This window comes from Carya illinoinensis, chromosome 1 (genome assembly GCF_018687715.1).
Source record: "Carya illinoinensis cultivar Pawnee chromosome 1, C.illinoinensisPawnee_v1, whole genome shotgun sequence".
In the NCBI taxonomy this organism is placed as follows: Eukaryota; Viridiplantae; Streptophyta; class Magnoliopsida; order Fagales; family Juglandaceae; genus Carya; species Carya illinoinensis.
This window is the reverse complement of record NC_056752.1, coordinates 8,141,608-8,159,918: the sequence shown is the minus strand read 5'-3', so window position 1 is coordinate 8,159,918 and position 18,311 is coordinate 8,141,608. Positions and strand designations below refer to the sequence as shown.

Below are 18,311 nucleotides of genomic sequence, written 5' to 3'. Positions count from 1 at the left end.
ATTCATGATACAACAGCCAAACTGATCGTCTTATAGTCCGAACCAACTCTGCGCAAGTGGTTGAGCCCAAAGCTTCACTAAAAAAAATCTCTTTATTGTTTGGAAAATGTCTAAAAAATATACACAATTTTCCTTTCTCTTTTTCTCAAAATGAACAACACAATGCTTACGTCCAACAGAGAAATAACATCAATCTTAATTCGAAACTATACTCTGGAAACCAACCTCAATTTATTTTAAAAACAAATTAGCCGTTTTGTTAGAGATTCGGAAAACCAAGGCCATAAAAGAATTGACATCCGAATAAATATTAGAGAGAAAAAGAAACGGCTTCCATCCATACGGTAACCGTGCAACAAATGAAAGAATAAATTGATGTTTTAATTTAAGAAACGTCAAAAGCAATCATCACCCAAATTTAAATGTAAAAACCAACTGTAGGAGCTTAAGAGACTATTAACAAGAGTCAGTAAAAACGTAAAAATGTTAATGGACTTTTAAAAGACGTTAGTAATAATCATCACTAAAAAAAAAAAACGTAATAGATAAAAATTATTTATTAAAAAATACCAACAGTTTTATTTTGGAAGCGCCATATTCAGGAACAAAACCATGAAAACTTGCACTTCACAGTTGATTTACTAGAATTTCTTAGCATTTTACAGACTAAACGTTTCATTGATTTGTTGCATGAGATTGAGTGGATTTACTACTTTTAGGAAGATGACTTTTAAGAGGATCGTTCTTCCAAAGATTGGAGCTCTTCATTGATTTACGATACCTATTTTGACGAAGACAACCCAGTGGAGGAGGTCACTATTTTTATTGAAAAGTAGAAAATTTTGAAAAAGAAAATGGTGGTGAATTTTTGAAGTTTGAAGATGAAACAACTTTTGAGACAATTAATTATGTTGATTTTTTTAGAGTTGAGGATTTTTTTTTTCAAATTATCCTATACAAAATATTGTTTTTGGATTTGAGATACTCAATGTTATTTTATTTCAAGCTTTCAAATCAATTTCAAATTTTCCATGATTATTGGGACAAGACTATAAAATAAGAGAAAAATGAGTTTAACTGGACATCCAAAATATCAAGTAAAAAAAGTTTAGAGTTTGAGGATAAATTCTCTCTAATCTAGTGAGAGTGATGCAAACTTAAACTGATATGAGGTATTCATATTCATATGTTACATTGATTAAGCTGAACTAGCTTAAGAAGTTGAATTTATGCGCGCAAATATAACAAGAAAAACTTAATCTTCTCTAGATTGGGCCAATATAAGTGTTTTCTTTTCTTCCTCAAACCTTCTATTTAAGTTCACTTTTTTTTTCTTTGGAAATATTTGGTTCCGAGTTTTAGAAGTGATATAGATTTCAATTTTGGCCAAATTGTTTGTAGGATTTTTGTTTACTTTCATATTTAATTTTCATGTAATAATTTGAATATTTTCTTTTCAAAATTTTTTTTTTTCATAATTTCAAATTTTACATCTTATTAAGCCCAGCTTGTTGGGTTCATTAAATAATTTTGAATCTTATCATTAATCAATATTTTTCATAAATTTCTCATAGTTTTGCATTTTTTTTTAAATTTCAATCCTTAATTTATGTTGAATAATTAGCCATCAGAATAGTCCTAACTCTTTCTAGCATAAACAATGAAAAGCATTATGACCAAACTAAAGAGAAGAATCGCTTGTTTCTCTTCAAATTTATTCCAATATTTTAATATAAAGTGGATTTGTTGTAGAGTCTTCTAGAGAGAACAAAATGAACGTACCCATGGTTATTTTATTTTTTGGTCTGTACTGATCCTTTAAGATGTTATTTGGATAGTAATATGAGATACGATAGTTTTATATTAAAGTTAAAAGTTGAATAAAATATTATTGTTATTTTAAAATTTAAAAAAATTGATTCGGGATTTGAAAATATTGAACTTTTTTATTATATTTTGTGTAAGAATTAAAAAAAATTATAATTATAAGATGAATGAAATAAAATAAATTAAGAGTATTTCTCTACGTCAGCTCTGGTGTCAAGCGTTGACAATAATCTTCTCTCTTGCAGATGGAGTAATTGCATGCCTTTGAATTTTCCCAATTCGTACTCGTGTTTTATGGCAACCGAAACTCTTGCCTGTATTTCATAATGTTTTGAATTTATAGCTCTTAATGATGTGGGGCATTTAATCAATTTATAGCTCTATTTTAAATGGAAAATAATTATGTGATGGGTAAATATATGGTAGTGTACACTATAAAGCAAATCCAATATATATATTGATTAACACAAGACTCAAGAGCCCATGCATAGGCACTCATCAACACGCCTAGAAGAAACAAGAAATCCAACTGTCCTTCAAACTAAAACGTAGAAATTAAGGACCGACCAACTAAAAAGTATGAACACTACTACATAGATACGTAGTATGTATAGCGTCCATTTCCTAGATGAAATAATATGTTTTGATCATTTAAAAGAACTGATCAAAAACTTGAAATGATTAAAAAGTTTATTTCAAATTGCATGCGAGGACCCAACTTTCCATCAGAAATCTAAGTGCTTGGAACCGACATGTATTCATGACATAATTTAATTTGCAAGAAAATTTTGAAATTCAAATCTCTTACAAATTAAATCATGTCTTGTCAATGGTACGTGTTTATAGTGTGTTCTTCGTCCCGACTTATAAATAGAAGTATTTTTCTTAATAATTATTATTCAGCAAGATAAAGTGAAGCTGCCAAACGTGGCTTTGCATGTGCAAGTAAGGGTTTGGCCATGAAAAGTTCATTCGCGGACTCAGAGAGGTCAATCTCCTCTTGGTTCGGCGGCAAACTCCATGAAAATCCTTGAAGAAGCCTTGCCAAAAGCATCACAGTCATGGCAGAGCCGAGCCCGATGCCAATGCAACCTCGCCTTCCCGTACTGAATGAAATGAAGCGCAGCTCATGCTCTGCAAGTTCCACCTCCCGATCATTGGCCATCGATGATCCATCCTCCTTCTTCAGATGTCGATCTGGTTTGAACCTCAAGGGTTCTTTCCAGACGCGAGGGTTGCGGCCGAGACCATATCGGCTCAAGATGACATGACTTCCTTTCGGGATGAAATAGCCAGCCACAGTCGCGTCTTGCATTGAGACATGGGGGACGTTAAAGGGTGCAATTGGGTGAAGCCGGAAACCTTCCCTTGCACAAGCCTTGACATAATTGAGCTGTGGAATATCGGATTCTTCAACCCATCTCTTCTTTCCAACCACCCTGTCAATTTCTTCTACAGCTGTTTGTAGGAGCTCCGGTTGGTTGAGAATTTCTGCTAGTGTCCACTCTATGCAGTTAGAAGGATTATCCACTGTTGCAAGCATCAGTTCCTGCACGCACATGATTGATTGAAAACAATTCAATCCAATTAAATCTTATTATTAATGGCGTTTTTTTAAGGGGGAAAAAAGCTTCTAATTAGATTTATATAAATCATTTAGTTAAATTTAGATATTTTCTACAATACTAATATTAGTGTGGATATTTAAAATAGGAGAGAAAAACACTATTTAGGATTTATGAAAGATGTGAAGTATCTTGCAATGTTATATATTAAAAGAGAAATGCTACTTATTATCTCAATTATCATTATTCCTGGCCTCTCAACATCTTATGATATAGTATTAGATGATTATAAACTATTTCTTATATTTCACTTGTGAAATAATTATTTAATACTATATTTTAAGATGACCAGAGGATGATGAGAAAATGAACGATGAATAAATTTATTGATATTAAAAATGCATGGTATTAGGTATTCTTATTAATATTTAATTTTTATCTTACCGTGATTTGAGCTTTGATCTCTTCCACTGAAAAAGCTGCTTTCCCATTCGAATCCTTTGCCAAAATGAAAGCGTCGAGCAAGTCCTCGGCCTCCGTCTTCTCCCCGTCTCTCCATTGCCGTAGTCTCTCATCGACGATCGGATCTTCGTAACTAGTAACGATCTTCATAGCCTCACTTACAATCTTCCCATGACCATCTAAATCTAGTGCTGTTAAGCATGGCAAGTAATCCGATAAAGCAAATGCATTAAGATGGATGAGTATGGTGAAAAGTGATTCAACGTGTTCTACTTCCTCAACTCCAGGTCCTCCATCCTTCTTTCCTTTGCCAAAGTACCTTCTGTTGAATACCATCTTCCTAATGACATTTCCACAGTAATGACGTGTAGCAAGTCTCACGTCCACAACTGAACCACTAATTGACTGATCATCAGCAAGGCTGTGATCAATCGCAGCATTCTTACATTGATTATAAATGAAACGAACAAGATTATCAGCTTCTTCGGTCCTCTTATTGAGTAGCCACCGAGTTGTTTTTGAGTTGATTATCTGAGAAGCCACCAACTTTTTCATCTTCTTATATTGATCTCCCCACGGCACCAAAGCTGTCGACTTAAAGCCGCGAGTAGCATATTTAGTCGACATAAAAAGAGGTCTTGATGCAAACACGATATCGTGCTTTTTCAAGAACTCCCGGGCAAGTTCCGGTGAAGTTACCGGAATTACATGAACACCTCCTAGACGAATACAAGCGATTTCCGTATTGAGTGATTCCAGAAGGCCATGTATCCACCGAAATGCGGGCTTATTCCTCCACATTTCTGGGAGGTTTCCAACTATTGGCCACGGAGTTGGGCCCGGTGGGAGTGCTGGAGTTTGCTTGCAGATTTTTCCATGGAATTTCCACTTGATCAATATGAGAGGAAAAAGAAAAATGAGCATGGTAAGAAAGGCAGAGATCATGGTTAAACGCATCGGCAACATTTTTTCTGAGGAACCATAACCATGGTTGATCACGTCCCTCATGGTAAAGATCAGGAAGTAAGAAAACATGGCTTCTTTTCTAGGTATATTGTTTGCGAATGTATTTGCTTGGTAGGCTATAAGTTAATGCATACAGCAGATCAAGAGATCCAGCTTTATTTGAATGACAACTTCTTCAGGAAAGTGAAAGAGCACTAAGCAGAACTCTTTCTCGAGCTGAGGATTCTTTTCTGCCCTGACTTATCTCTGAAATCATGGAGCCAAAAGGCACGAATTTATAGAGTAGTATTGTTCGAAGTCGTGTCGTGAGAGAAGTCTTACGTGTTTTAGCAGAAAACGCTAGGCTGCAGGCCGGAGGCAAATTAAGGCACGTCATGCATGGTGCTCGTGAAGGGTAGAAAGGAAAAAGTTTGACATCTTGGCCGGTGAATTTCCAAGTCATTCTATGCACAATCTTTATATTTTGAGTTGAGCTACTGTGACGCCGCGTCTACAGTTGTAATTTTTTTTTTCTTCTTTTCATATTTTTTTAATAATAAAAATATTTTTTAAAAATAAAAAAAATCACTTCTTTAATCACTAAACAAATATATATATATATATATATATTTTTAACTAACAGTCAAGTGGAGCGATATTCTTCGAGTGGCATACCAATGTTTTTCTTATTTTTTATATGTAAAACTTAATTAAATTTTTTTTATTAACTTAAACTTTTAAGATAAATAATAATTTCACAAGGTTATGTATGGTATGGAGCAATCTTTCCATTTTTGGGGTTACTTAAGATTCTCAAATAAATTCAGTGCCATTGGAATTTTTCTGATTTTTACCTGTACACATGATCAATATATTATTTATGTTGATCTCTTCAATAAAATGTAATTGGTTTTAGTTATTTTTTGAAAAGTTGTAAAAGAGAAATTAGATAAAAGCTGGCAAGTTGCCATTTCATGATAATAACTCAAAATTGTGAAAAATAATATTATTTATCCCACTTTTAATTATCGTTCTTTTATTCTCTTTTAATATAATACAAAATCATAATAAATGTAATTTTAGATAATTCTTGATTCGATATGCAAATACACTCTATCAGATATTATGATATGCAAATTTATTAAAATTAAAATTAAGATTATGCAATATCTGATAGAATCAACTCTCATAATTGATCTATGAATAAAATAACCAAATTTGTATATGCAGTCACTTTTATATACTTTTTACATACTTCACTGATATATATGTTTTGTTGTATTATTATTTTTTTAAATACAAAATAATTGTTCATATCAATAGAATGTACAAAGAATATAAAAAAAATGATTGTACCTAATATTTCTCATAAAATAATGAAAGAAAAATTCTATAGTACTAAATTTCTCTGACAAATTAAATCTTACCATATATGTCATATAATAGAAAATGTGCTTTGCATGCTAATCCGTTAAAAAAAGATAAAAATTAAATAAAACGTTCAAAGCATTCCATTAATAGAATGGGAACCGGCAAATTACAGGCACGTGAAAGTCGAACCCCAACACCAATCAGGAGAATAGTCTTTCATTTTTAGAAGTAGTATAACCACGGTATCAATAGAATGCATAAAGAATATAAAAAAAATGATTGTAGGTAATATTTTTCATAAAATAATAAAAAAAAAATTCTATACTAAATTTCTTTGATAAATTAAATCTTATCATTTATGTCATATAAATAGAAAATGTGCTTGGCATGCTAACCCGTTACAAAAAGATGAAAGTTAAATAAAACGTTCAAAGCATTCCATTAATAGAATGGGGACCGGCCAATTACAGGCACGTGAAAGTCGGACCCTAACACCAATCAGAAGAACAGTCTTTCGTTTCTAGAAGTAGCTAAGTATTGTCCGTGGCTAGCTAGATGCATGCATTGCTCTCGATCAGTTTCGGGACTTTACGTACACTTACGTCTTTTTCATGATGTAACGTCTTTGGTTCGTTTGGTTTTAAATTTTCTTTCTTTTTTAATTTTCGAGTTCAGGAAATGGAAAATGATCATTGGGTGACTGATCTCAAACATGAACTCTAAATATACCTCTTTTTGTATTTTTTATTTTTTTAAAAAAATTTAATAATTAAAGAAGTGATTATTAGTAAAATTATGAATTTTTTTTTAACTATTAAGGATGTTTAAAAAATATTTAAAAGAAAAAAAAATGCAATCATATGATCATATTTTAAGTGCACGTATGAAATCATCCTAGCATTGTTCTTAGAAAATATTTAGATTGAGAGGATTTTTCTCAAATTTCCAAAATGAAATTCTATCCATGATCTAACTAATACTAATTGTACTCTACGTCGACTTCACGACAGAAAATCTAAAAAAAAATTTTAACAATCAAAACCGACCACAACGTACAGCATCTAATTATTGATATTTTAAATTGTGATGGAGCAGTGAATTGAATATGATTTTCATTGATCTAGCACAACATGATTTTCATATGTAGTTTCTTGTTTTCTGTTTAATGAAAATGATTTTCCAGTTAAATGGTCATATCAATGAATATGTTATCTACGTTTATGGGGGATCTCTTTAATATGAATATGACATAGCAACAAATAAAGGGTTTGTTGGACTTGTATAAAACTTGTTGTGCCTCCGTCCTGTCCGAAAATCACACAAAATAATTTTAAAGTGGTTCAGCAAATTGCTTACGTTCACTGGAGCCTCTTTTATAGAATTTGTACAAGATTTACAGATAAATCTACAAGTTCTCTCTCTCACGTCCCTCTTTTTCTTTCTTTTCTCTTCTCCTTACTGCTCTGTTGCCACGCCCCCTTTGATCTCTCACCGTAGTGAGAATGGATTTTTTTGCACACTTAAGCTCTCCTATTTATAGGAGAGCAGACCACTACGCTGCAGCAATCTGCTGCATGATGTTTGGGAAGGTGCCTAACAAAACAAAAGCACCGAACGGTGCCTAATAAGCCAAAAGAGAAACGGTGCATGTTTCTCACACACGTAGGGTGGCTTTTTAACAATCACCCTCTCCACCCAAGTGTGCCACACCAGACTACTTACAAACTGATTCATTCTTCAAATGAATGCACCTCTTTCTTTGACATGAGAGATTTCTGCTATCGAATACATTCAAATGCATCTGCAGGTACGTCTTCAAATGGATCTCCAGATGCCTCTCCAAATGCATTTTCAAATGCATTAGCATCGTCTACATCCACAGAACTTGTAAGGGATTTTCTTCAGAGGAAATTTACAAGTGCTTCACTGCACAATCTCAACTCTCTAGGATTCTTCTTTCACTCGACTCCATGAGTCCGCACTCATGTACACCTTGAGCAAACCGAGCTTCACTCGAGCCACAACCGAGCGAACAATCTATCTGGTGCCTTTACAGCTTTCAAACCAAGCTCCAAAATCCTACAATCACACCAATCTCCAACTTGGAGACTGGTTCTCAATATACTAGCCTCTATCTCCAGCATGATCCCTTATCATCTATACAATTTTACAGCTCATGTCTTCAACTTAGAAGACTAACTAAAGTGATGCATAACTTTAGTTCATCACGCACAGTGCCCTTAATCAACACATCTATATAGGGCAACACATCTCCCACTGCACTGGGAAGCAATGGTCTCGCACGGACCTTGATACATATCAGAGAACCTGTTGGTGAGGTCTCCATCTCTGACTTGGGCGACTCATCATCCTGCTGCTGTCTTTAGTTGCATGTGCCCATCTTGTGTGCAGTCTCCGACTTGCATAATCTTCATTCTTGCAAGATTTTTCTTCATACCATAGCTAACTACCTTCATTCAGCAGGATATAGTTTAAGGTAGTAACCACCATGGAGGTCTGATCGTCTTGGTAGTTATGTGATCATCAACTTTAGGTGTAGACGTCCCTGGAACATCTGACATTCTGTTCCCATCTCTCACACCTTTACTTCATGTCGTGGTCTAGGGAGTTTTCTTCAGATTTAGATGAGGAAAAGTAAAACTGACTTCTTTTTACTTGCTCATCTAATTCACACGACTATTACCACGAGTCAAGACCAATGAATCATTCGTGACCTTCCATATCTTTTTGAAGAAACACTACTGAATGACTGCTGTCTTCAAGCTGTCTTTAATAGCATTGTGCACTGCAAGAAATGCAACGCCATGTATTTCTTCAGTCACCATATTCACAGCATCATTCACAATTTTCTCCTGATTTTAGCAGTCTCTTGTGGCCTGTCTTGCCACAATTTCTAACGAGTCATCTGTTGTCTAGATCTTGACTTGCCTCTATCCTTACTATCAACATTCAGGACCAACAACTCGAGATCTTGCCAGAATCTCTTCTGCGCACCTCCTCATCTAGGATAAGATCTCTTACATTGAGAAACTTTAACTTCGACTTCTTTGCAGAATTACTCATAGCCATTCTCATGACCTCCCAACCTTTTAACCACAACGTCAAATGCTATCGGGCAACAATAGTACCTTCTGTCTTTTCTGAAGTTGAACAATTTCTTCATCAGCACTTTGTTATTTGCAACTGACTTTTCACAGAAAGCCACAATGAGATCCGATACGGTTCTCCTCTTAATAACAAAATGCTCCATGAATTGTATGACTGCCAAAACCTGCTGATATAATAAGTTAATCAGCATCGTTCAATGATCAGAAGTTTGCTCCTCAAACTTCACGATCCTAACTGGCTTACATCAAGCCCAAACGAACTGAGTCTATCTCGACTCCAACTGGCTACGATCAAGCCCAAAACAAACGAGTCCGTCACGACTCCAACTAGCTGGCCCTAAACACATGAGTCCATCATGACTCCAACCGGTTGCGATCAAGCCCAAAACAAATGAGTCCATCATGACTCCGACTGGCTACGATCAAGCCCACAACTAATCTGCAACTATGAACGGTTCAGATCGAAAATACCGATAGTGAATCTCAACATTCCCACTGTACCGATGAGTCCGGAATGATCCAAATAGTTTGACATCACCATTTGATCATCGCAATTAGACTCCAACTGGCATAGATCTAGCCCAAAATGATCTGCAACTCATCGATAGTTCAGATCGACAGTACCGATGGTGAATCTCCACATTCCAACCATACGGATGAGTCCTGAATGATCCAAATAGTTGGAAAGTACTATTTGATCGTTGAAATCGGACTCCGAATGGCTTAGATCTAGCCCAAAAAAGATCTGAAAAATGGACAGTTCTGATCTGTCTGGCGCGTTGGATGCACGCGCCGGGTAGGGGGTCTGGGGGCGCGTTGGCGCGTGGACAACACGCGCTGCAGTAGCTGTGTGCGCGTGAGGCGCGTGTCATTCACGCGCTGAACCTCTGTAGGGCGCGTGGGGGCGCGTGTCCGTCACGCGTCTTCTTCCTCTGGAGCGCGTGGGGGAGCGTGGGCACGTGTGGATCACTCGTCCTCAACCTCCGATGCACGTGGGGCATGTGGGTTGCAGCAGATGCATGCGCCGATCTTCTAGGGGCGCGTGTGAGCTCGTCCGACCTTCGTTTTCGATTCCGTTTGCGGCAACGGATTCGTCTCAATGCAAGGAGCACCCTGGAGTTGTCAAAAATTGATTTTGAGCAACTTGAATTTTCAGACAGCTCGAACCAGAGCTCTGATACCAATTGTTGTGCCTCCGTCCTGTCCGAAAATCACACAAAATAATTTTAAAGTGGTTCAGCAAATTGCTTACGTCTACTGGAGCCTCTTTTATAGAATTTGTACAAGATTTACAGATAAATCTACAAATTCTCTCTCTCTCTCTCTCTCTCTCTCTCTCTCTCTCTCTCTCTCTCTCTCTCACGTCCCTCTTTTTCTTTCTTTTCTCTTCTCTCCACTGCTCTGCTGCCACGCCCCCTTTGATCTCTCACCGTAGTGAGGATGAATTTTTCTGTACACTTAAGCTCTCCTATTTATAGGAGAGCAAACCACTACGCTGCAGCAATCTGCTGCATGATGTTTGGGAAGGTGCCTAACAAAACAAAAGTACCGAACGGTGCCTAATAAGCCAAAAGAGAAACGGTGCATGTTTCTCACACACGTAGGGTGGCTTTTTAACAAAACTCGTATAATCTTTCCTATATTTAGGCCAGTGGTACTAAGATCATGATGACAAGGTAGAACACCCTTTTAAATCCACATACTAATGTATACATACAGTAAGAAAGAAAAGACCTAAAGTTAATTATGTGCTCCATTTCAAGAAAATCCCATATGTCTTAATGTTTTATTATTTTTGAACTTTATCAAACAAGTTTCTCAGCTTGTTCATCCACTCATAAATAAGACAATTAATAATACCTAAGAGAATAACTTATAACCGGTGTCTCCTATAATGGGTGATAATCGGAAACCATTGGCAACGTGCCATGTAAAGTGTTGATAAAGACCTTACATCTCTGCAGCACAGGGGATCCATTCCCCCCTCTTTTTCTGCACTATTACTCTCTCTCCTTCCCAATTCTTTCTTTTCTCCTTCACGAAAACCTTAACCCCAAACCCTCACGAAATTGAACCCAAAATCATCCCTCACCATCTCTCTCATTTTTCATTGAACGAGAAGGGCTTCAAATTTGAAGAATATAATATTTCACCTTCAGACTTAGAAGTAGGAAGACTTGAAGCATTGTTGTTTTCACTGAACGATGGAATGGTCAGGCTGGAAGGAGTTGATGCATGACTGCTTTTGCTATGATTTTTTGAGACTCCCGATCCTGGTAGGAGAAGAAAGAGTTTGTTATAGCAAAAAAATATAAACAAGCAGTTTCTACCAAAATTCCGGTCCTGAAGCTGAAAATAATGCCTATTTTGGACTATTCCAAAATCTTAAACCCAACTCACCAAAAATCTTGCACGTTAGAAAATAGATATTTGATTAAATTCAGTATTTTTTTATTTAAAAAATGGTAAGGCAATAGGATTAACAGAGGGAAAAAAAAATTAGCGAGGCATCATGGATTCTGAATCCACAGAAGAAAACAAAGGGCAAAAAAAAAAAAAAAAAAAAAAAGAGAGAAAAAAGCATAAAGCAAATAACTTAGGGGTGTTCACGTGTACTTAGTTTGGCCTACTACTAACTTCACGGAATTGACTGAGAAAAAAAAATAGCTGTAGTTCGATTTTGTGGGTTTGGGTTAGAGTTTACGTGAAGGAAGAAGAAAAGACTCAGGAAGGAGAGTTATGGAATGGGAGAGAGAGAGATGGATTTCTACAGACCAAATTCATCGAAGAGAGAGAGAGAGAGCAGTGAAAGGGGGGAGTCCGGGGAAAGGATCCCCTGCAGTGCAGTCGCTGCATGTGTCTTCCTCAACTCCTAACATGACAACTTCTTATTGGTTTCTGATATGCTTCCATTATAGGTGACAACGATCTGAAGCGGTTCTCAATACCTAAATGTTAAATAATAATGGATGAAAAATATTTTGGTTCTCGATCTCTCTGTTTTTCATTTTGGTAATTGAAACATGATAAAGGCCAAGAATATATAAGAAGTTTGGGATTTCAAGATTTCGTGCTATAAGAAAGTTAAATATTACTTTTCATTATTGATTTAATCACACTACTTAGTCTTTTCCAGCACTACAAAATTACTGCAAAAAGTCAAAATTTCGCTGCAAATAATTTCTTCTAGCAAATTCATTTTTGTTGAGGGTTGGTTGCTAAAAATCAGTTGCGATATCTTTTAAAAATCGGGGAAATAAACTTATTTCCGGCTATTTGAATTCACAATGAATACAAAGTCTGCCAAGAAAAATCCCTACAGTTATTGATATCATCACTGAGAAGGCTTATTTCAAGGGAATAGTTTTTGCTGCAACGACATTGGATATCTTAGTCACTGCGACTAAGGATATCTTACATTTCAAGATACAAATGTGTGGGCGTCTAGATCTTCTTTATTTTTTTTTTTTGAAATCATTATATGTATTCCTCATAATACTGTAATACAAAGTAGCATTACATATTGGAAACTATTCACGTTCCACAATAACATCCTCAATTTCAAGAGCTTTTCTAGCTAAGCTATGGGCCTCCTGGTTGAAGGATCATTTAGTATGTATCACTTGCCAGCTTGTGAATCTGGATAGGGTCTGTTTGACCTCTGAGATGATCATCCCAGCCTGTCCCCAATTCTCATTGTCTCCATTTATCTCTTTGACAACTTTGAGAGCATCTCCTTCCAGAATTATCTTCCTTAATCCCATGTCAATGCCTAGTAAAGTAGCTTGCAATGCTGCATACGATTCTGCAAGGTAAGGATCAGGATAGAGGGGTTTGTTCATCTTCATGGTTCCCATGACTTGACCTTCCCAGTTTTTGATGATTGTGCCAATGCCCACTGAACAATTCACTCAAATCTCATATGCCTATAAATAACTCAATTGAGATTTTTAAATTCACAACAACAAGAACATACGCACATTATTATAAGTTTTTCAACATTAATTCAAATATTTCAATCTCTCTTTTCTAAGTATTGAGCCTAAACCCTTGTTTATTTTAAGAGAGATATGGTTTGTGATGTGTTGTTCTTATTTCACACATTGCGGAGTGTTTTCTAATAATGTACTCACTATCAACTCTTGTATTAGTAAAATGGTATGTATAACTCTTGTGCATGTAGAAGGCATTCTATGTAAGAAATAGTTGAAACATCACATGTAAGGTAATTGCAAGTATAAAGCGTGTTCTACACAGATTCTTTGTAACGGTATTGCTCAGAAGTGTAATAGGTTGCTATCACCACCTGAAGAAGGTTGAATAGTGAATTTGAGAATCCTCAACGGATAGCTCGAGTTGAAGATGTAAGCAATGGGGCCAAATTTCGTTAAAATACTGAGTTTATTTCTCTCTTACTCTTATTCTTTATATTTATTTCTGTTTCATATTTTGTTTATAGTTTATATTAGTTCGAAATAGAAGTCATCATCCCATTTGAACACACACCTTTTTTATTCAGACAAAGCAGCTTCTATTTGAACATAAATATTTTGACCAAAATAAAGTTCGAACCACATACGGTTCAATGTTCAAAAGGATCAAATCCATCTCCGAATGCTCATCTGAACAAATAAAACAAATCATTCGAATTATTATCACTCTTATTCGAACAACAATAGTGTTACCTAATTACATTCGAAACATTTACGTTACAACGTTCAAAAGATTATAGCCCTTACCTGAACGTCGTTTGAATTAAGAACTTTCTTATTTGAACAGTTTGAGTTAATGTTAGAACAGTAACTGCATACCTTCAAACCATATATGGTCTCAACATTTGAACGGACGTAAATCTTATTTGAACAGTCATGTCCTCAATATTTGAACGACCTCACATCCCCTTTGAATGTGACTAAATTGTTCGAATACTACTCTGATATCGTAACATTTTGAACAATATTCTATGTTTGAATGAAAGTTGGTTGTTCGAATGCCTATTAGGGATGAAATGATTTCTTTATGAAATTTCTTCCCTTTTGAACGAACTTCGAATGTGTGGGGAAATTTCATCCCAAATGATATTTTCTATCATGAAATTTTTTTCTCCTCAATGATTATTTTTTGCACATATGTACCTATTGTGACGAATTAGAAATGTAATTTTTTTTCATCCCTAAATGTCTTCTGGGATGGAAATCCCACCCTTTTGGGATGAAATTTTTTATCCCGAAAGAGGGTTTCTATTGTAGTGAATGAAGTTTTCTATTTTCAAGTCATTGATTCTGTCATCAATTGAAGAAAATGGTTGTCGTGTCATTGTTTCTCACTTTCCAGCTAGGTCATTAACTTGGGGTTCTTTGATGTTGGTGATCGTAGATATACTTTCGCTTTAACCATAACTTAAAAAATGAACTCATCTTCATCGCAAATATCTAATTTCGAATTAGTGTTTTTATTGTAACAATCATGCATGTACTTCTGTAAATCATAAATGGTACTCAATCAAATGATCATAGTGATCAACATATTTCTCGATCGTGTCTTCTCACGAAATTAACAAATAACAAGTGAAATATTTCTCAACATAATTGCATGTCATGCACTGCTTATAAACTAAATAATTTATTGATAAGATATATTTTTATTGATAACTGCATACTTTGCAAGGACGTACGTACGTACGTACAGCAAATTACCCATGATTACCGCTTCTTTGCCAAACACAGGAGAGCTCGGCCATGCATAGGCGGCCAACAAGCCTAAAAGAAACAAGAAATCCAACCGCGCGTGTCCTAGCTAGCTAGCTCCCAACTAAAACGTAGAAATTAAGGACCGACCAACTAAAAAGTATGAACACTACTACATAGATACGTAGTATGTATAGCGTCCATTTCCTAGATGAAATATCTTTTGATCATTTAAAAGAACTGATCAAAAACTTGAAATGATTAAAAAGTTTATGTCAAATTGCATCCAAGGACCCAACTTTCTATCAGAAATCTAAGTGCTTGGAACTAGTCTTGGTAGTAGAAAAATTCTATTTATAAGTGAGTGTATAAAACACACATTTCATACCACCGACATGCATTCATGACAGAATTTGATTTGCAAGAAAATTTTGAAATTCAAATCTCTTACAAATTAAATCATGTCATGTCAATGGTATGTGTCTATAGTATGTTTTTCGTCCCGACTTATAAATAGAAGTATTTTTCTTAATAGTTATTATTCAGCAGGATAAAGTGAAGCCGCCAAACGTGGCTTTGCATGTGCAAGTAAGGGTTTGGCCATGAAAAGTTCATTCACGGACTCAGAGAGGTCAATCTCCTCTTGGTTCGGCGGCAAACTCCACGAAAATCCTTGAAGAAGCCTTGCCAAAAGCATCACAGTCATGGCAGAGCCGAGCGCGATGCCCATGCAACCTCGCCTTCCCGTACTGAACGAAATGAAGCGCAGCTCATGCTCTGCAAGTTCCACCTCTGGATCATCAGCCATCGATGATCCATCCTCCTTCTTCAGATGTCGATCTGGTTTGAACCTCAAGGGTTCTTTCCAGACGCGAGGGTTGCGGCCGAGACCATATCGGCTCAAGATGACATGACTTCCTTTCGGGATGAAATAGCCAGCCACAGTCGCGTCTTGCATTGAGACATGGGGGACGTTAAAGGGTGCAACTGGGTGAAGCCGGAAACCTTCCCTTGCACAAGCCTTGACATAATTGAGCTGTGGAATATCGGATTCTTCAACCCATCTCTTCTTCCCAACTACCCTGTCAATTTCTTTTACAGCTTTTTGTAGGAGCTCCGGTTGGTTGAGCATTTCTGCTAGTGTCCACTCTATGCAGTTGGAAGGATTATCCACTGTTGCAAGCACCAGTTCCTGCACGCACACGATTGAAAACAATTGAAGTAAATGATTAATAGATAATTATTGAAAACAATCCAATTAAATCTTATTATTAATGGTTTTTTTTTTTGGGGGGGGGGGGGGTGGCTTCGAGGAATAAGTGTTCAAATTAGATTTATATAAATCATTTATTTTAAATTTAGATATTTAAAATAGGAGAGAAAAACACTATCTAGGGTTTGTGGAAGACGTAAACTATCTTGCAACGTTATATATTAAAATGCATGGTAGTAGGTATTCTTGTTAATATTTCATTTTTGTCTTACCGTTATTTGAGCTTTGATCTCTTCCACTGAAAAAGCTGCTTTCCCATTCGAATCTTTTGCCAAAATGAAAGCGTCGAGCAAGTCCTCGGCCTCCGTCTTCTCTCCTTCTCTCCATTGCCGTAATCTCTCATCGACGATCGGATCTTCATAACTAGTAACGATCTTCATAGCCTCACTTACAATCTTCCCATGACCATCTAAATCTAGTGCTGTTAAGCATGGCAGGTAATCCGATAAAGCAAATGCATTAAGATGGTCGAGTATGGTGAAAAGTGCTTCAATGTGTTCGACTTCCTCAACTCCAGGTCCTCCATCCTTCTTTCCTTTGCCAAAGTACCTTCTGTTGAATATCATCTTCCTAATGACATTTCCACAGTAATGACGTGCAGCAAGTCTCACGTCCACAACTGAACCAGTAATTGACTGATCATCCGCAAGGCTGTCAATCGCAGCATTCTTACACTGATTATAAATGAAACGAACAAGATTATCAGCTTCTTCGGTCCTCTTATTGAGTAGCCACCGAGTTGTTTTTGAGTTGATTATCTGAGAAGCCACCAACTTTTTCATCTTCTTATATTGATCACCCCACGGCACCAAAACTGTAGACTTAAAGCCGCGACTAGCATATTTATTCGACATAAAAAGAGGTCTTGATGCAAACACGATATCGTGCTTTTTCAAGAACTCCCGGGCAAGTTCCGGTGATTTTACCGGAATAACACAAACACCTCCTAGACGTATACAAGCGATTTCCGTATTGAGTGATTCCAGAAGGCCATGTATCCACCGAAATGCTGGCTTATTCCTCCACATTTCCGGGAGGTTTCCAACTATTGGCCACGGTGTTGGGCCCGGTGGGAGCGCTGGAGTTTGCTTGATGTTTTTCCCATTGGGTTTCCTCTTGATCAATAATATGATAGGAAAAAGAAAAATGAGCATGGTAAGAAAGGCAGAGATCGAGGTTAAGACCATCGGAAACATGATTTTTTCGCCATAACCATGGTTGACGGCCCTCATGGTAAAGAATAGGAAGGAATAAAACATGGTTTCTTTTCTAGGTATATCGTTTGCGAATGTATATGCTCGGTAAGCTATACGTTAATGCATGCAGGGCTTAAGAGAACCGATTTATTCGAATGACAACTTCAGGAAAGTGAAAGAGCACTAAGCAGAACTCTTTCTCGAGCTGAGGATTCTTTTCTGAAATCAATGGAGATCAAAAGACACGAATTTATAGATTAGTAGGGTTCGAAATCGTGTGTTACTAGAGAAGTCTACGTGTTTTAGCTGAAACCGGCGAACCGCTAGGCTGCATGCAGACCGGTGGCAAATTAAGGCATGCAATGCATGGTGCACGTGAAGGAGGAGGAAAAAGTTCAACATCTTGGTCGGTCAATTTCCGACTCATTCTATCCACAAACTTTATTTTTTATATATAAAATTTTCAGATGAAAAAAAATATAAAATCTACGACTAATTCTTTCCGTCCTCTCTTCAATAAAAAAATGTAATTGATTTTAGTTATATTTTGAAAAGTTGTGAGTGAAATTAGATAAAAGCTGGCAAGTTGCTATTTCATGATAATAACTTAAAATTGTGAAAAATACTATTTGTCCCACTTTTAATTATAGTTCTTTTAATCTCTCTTAATGTAATACAAAATAATTAATAAATAAGTAAAATATAATAAGTAATTTTAGATAATTTAATATCGAATCTTGAAATAATTTTTATTTCGATATGCAAATATATGATATAACCAACCGATCTATCAGATATTGTGATATGCAAATATAAGGTACAATTGAAATTAAAATTATGCAATATCTGATAGAATC

The 18,311-nt window shown here is 36.1% G+C and overlaps 2 protein-coding genes across 2 annotated transcripts; both read right to left on the bottom strand.

Annotated features, from left to right (window-relative positions):
* Positions 1-2,255: 2,255 nt before the first annotated feature.
* LOC122309131 (tryptophan N-monooxygenase CYP79A68-like) lies at positions 2,256-5,052 on the bottom strand. Its single transcript, XM_043122498.1, has 2 exons — positions 3,837-5,052; positions 2,256-3,376 (listed from the first exon to the last, which is right to left on the bottom strand). The coding sequence occupies exons 1-2, from the start codon at positions 4,887-4,889 to the stop codon at positions 2,723-2,725; spliced, it is 1,707 nt and encodes a 568-aa protein (XP_042978432.1). The 5' UTR covers positions 4,890-5,052; the 3' UTR covers positions 2,256-2,722.
* Positions 5,053-14,896: 9,844 nt separating this feature from the next.
* LOC122301699 (tryptophan N-monooxygenase CYP79A68-like) lies at positions 14,897-17,658 on the bottom strand. Its single transcript, XM_043113093.1, has 2 exons — positions 16,471-17,658; positions 14,897-16,177 (listed from the first exon to the last, which is right to left on the bottom strand). The coding sequence occupies exons 1-2, from the start codon at positions 17,515-17,517 to the stop codon at positions 15,524-15,526; spliced, it is 1,701 nt and encodes a 566-aa protein (XP_042969027.1). The 5' UTR covers positions 17,518-17,658; the 3' UTR covers positions 14,897-15,523.
* Positions 17,659-18,311: the final 653 nt, after the last annotated feature.

What these genes read in the sequence shown, in the direction of transcription:
- LOC122309131 (XM_043122498.1), bottom strand. Translation starts at nt 4,889, where the DNA reads ATGTTTTCTTACTTCCTGATCTTTACCATGAGGGACGTGATCAACCAT. An exon ending in AGATCAAAGCTCAAATCACG is followed by an intron (nt 3,377 to 3,836) that starts GTAAGATAAAAA and finishes ATGTGCGTGCAG; the next exon opens with GAACTGATGCTTGCAACAGT.
- LOC122301699 (XM_043113093.1), bottom strand. Translation starts at nt 17,517, where the DNA reads ATGTTTTATTCCTTCCTATTCTTTACCATGAGGGCCGTCAACCATGGT. An exon ending in AGATCAAAGCTCAAATAACG is followed by an intron (nt 16,178 to 16,470) that starts GTAAGACAAAAA and finishes GTGTGCGTGCAG; the next exon opens with GAACTGGTGCTTGCAACAGT.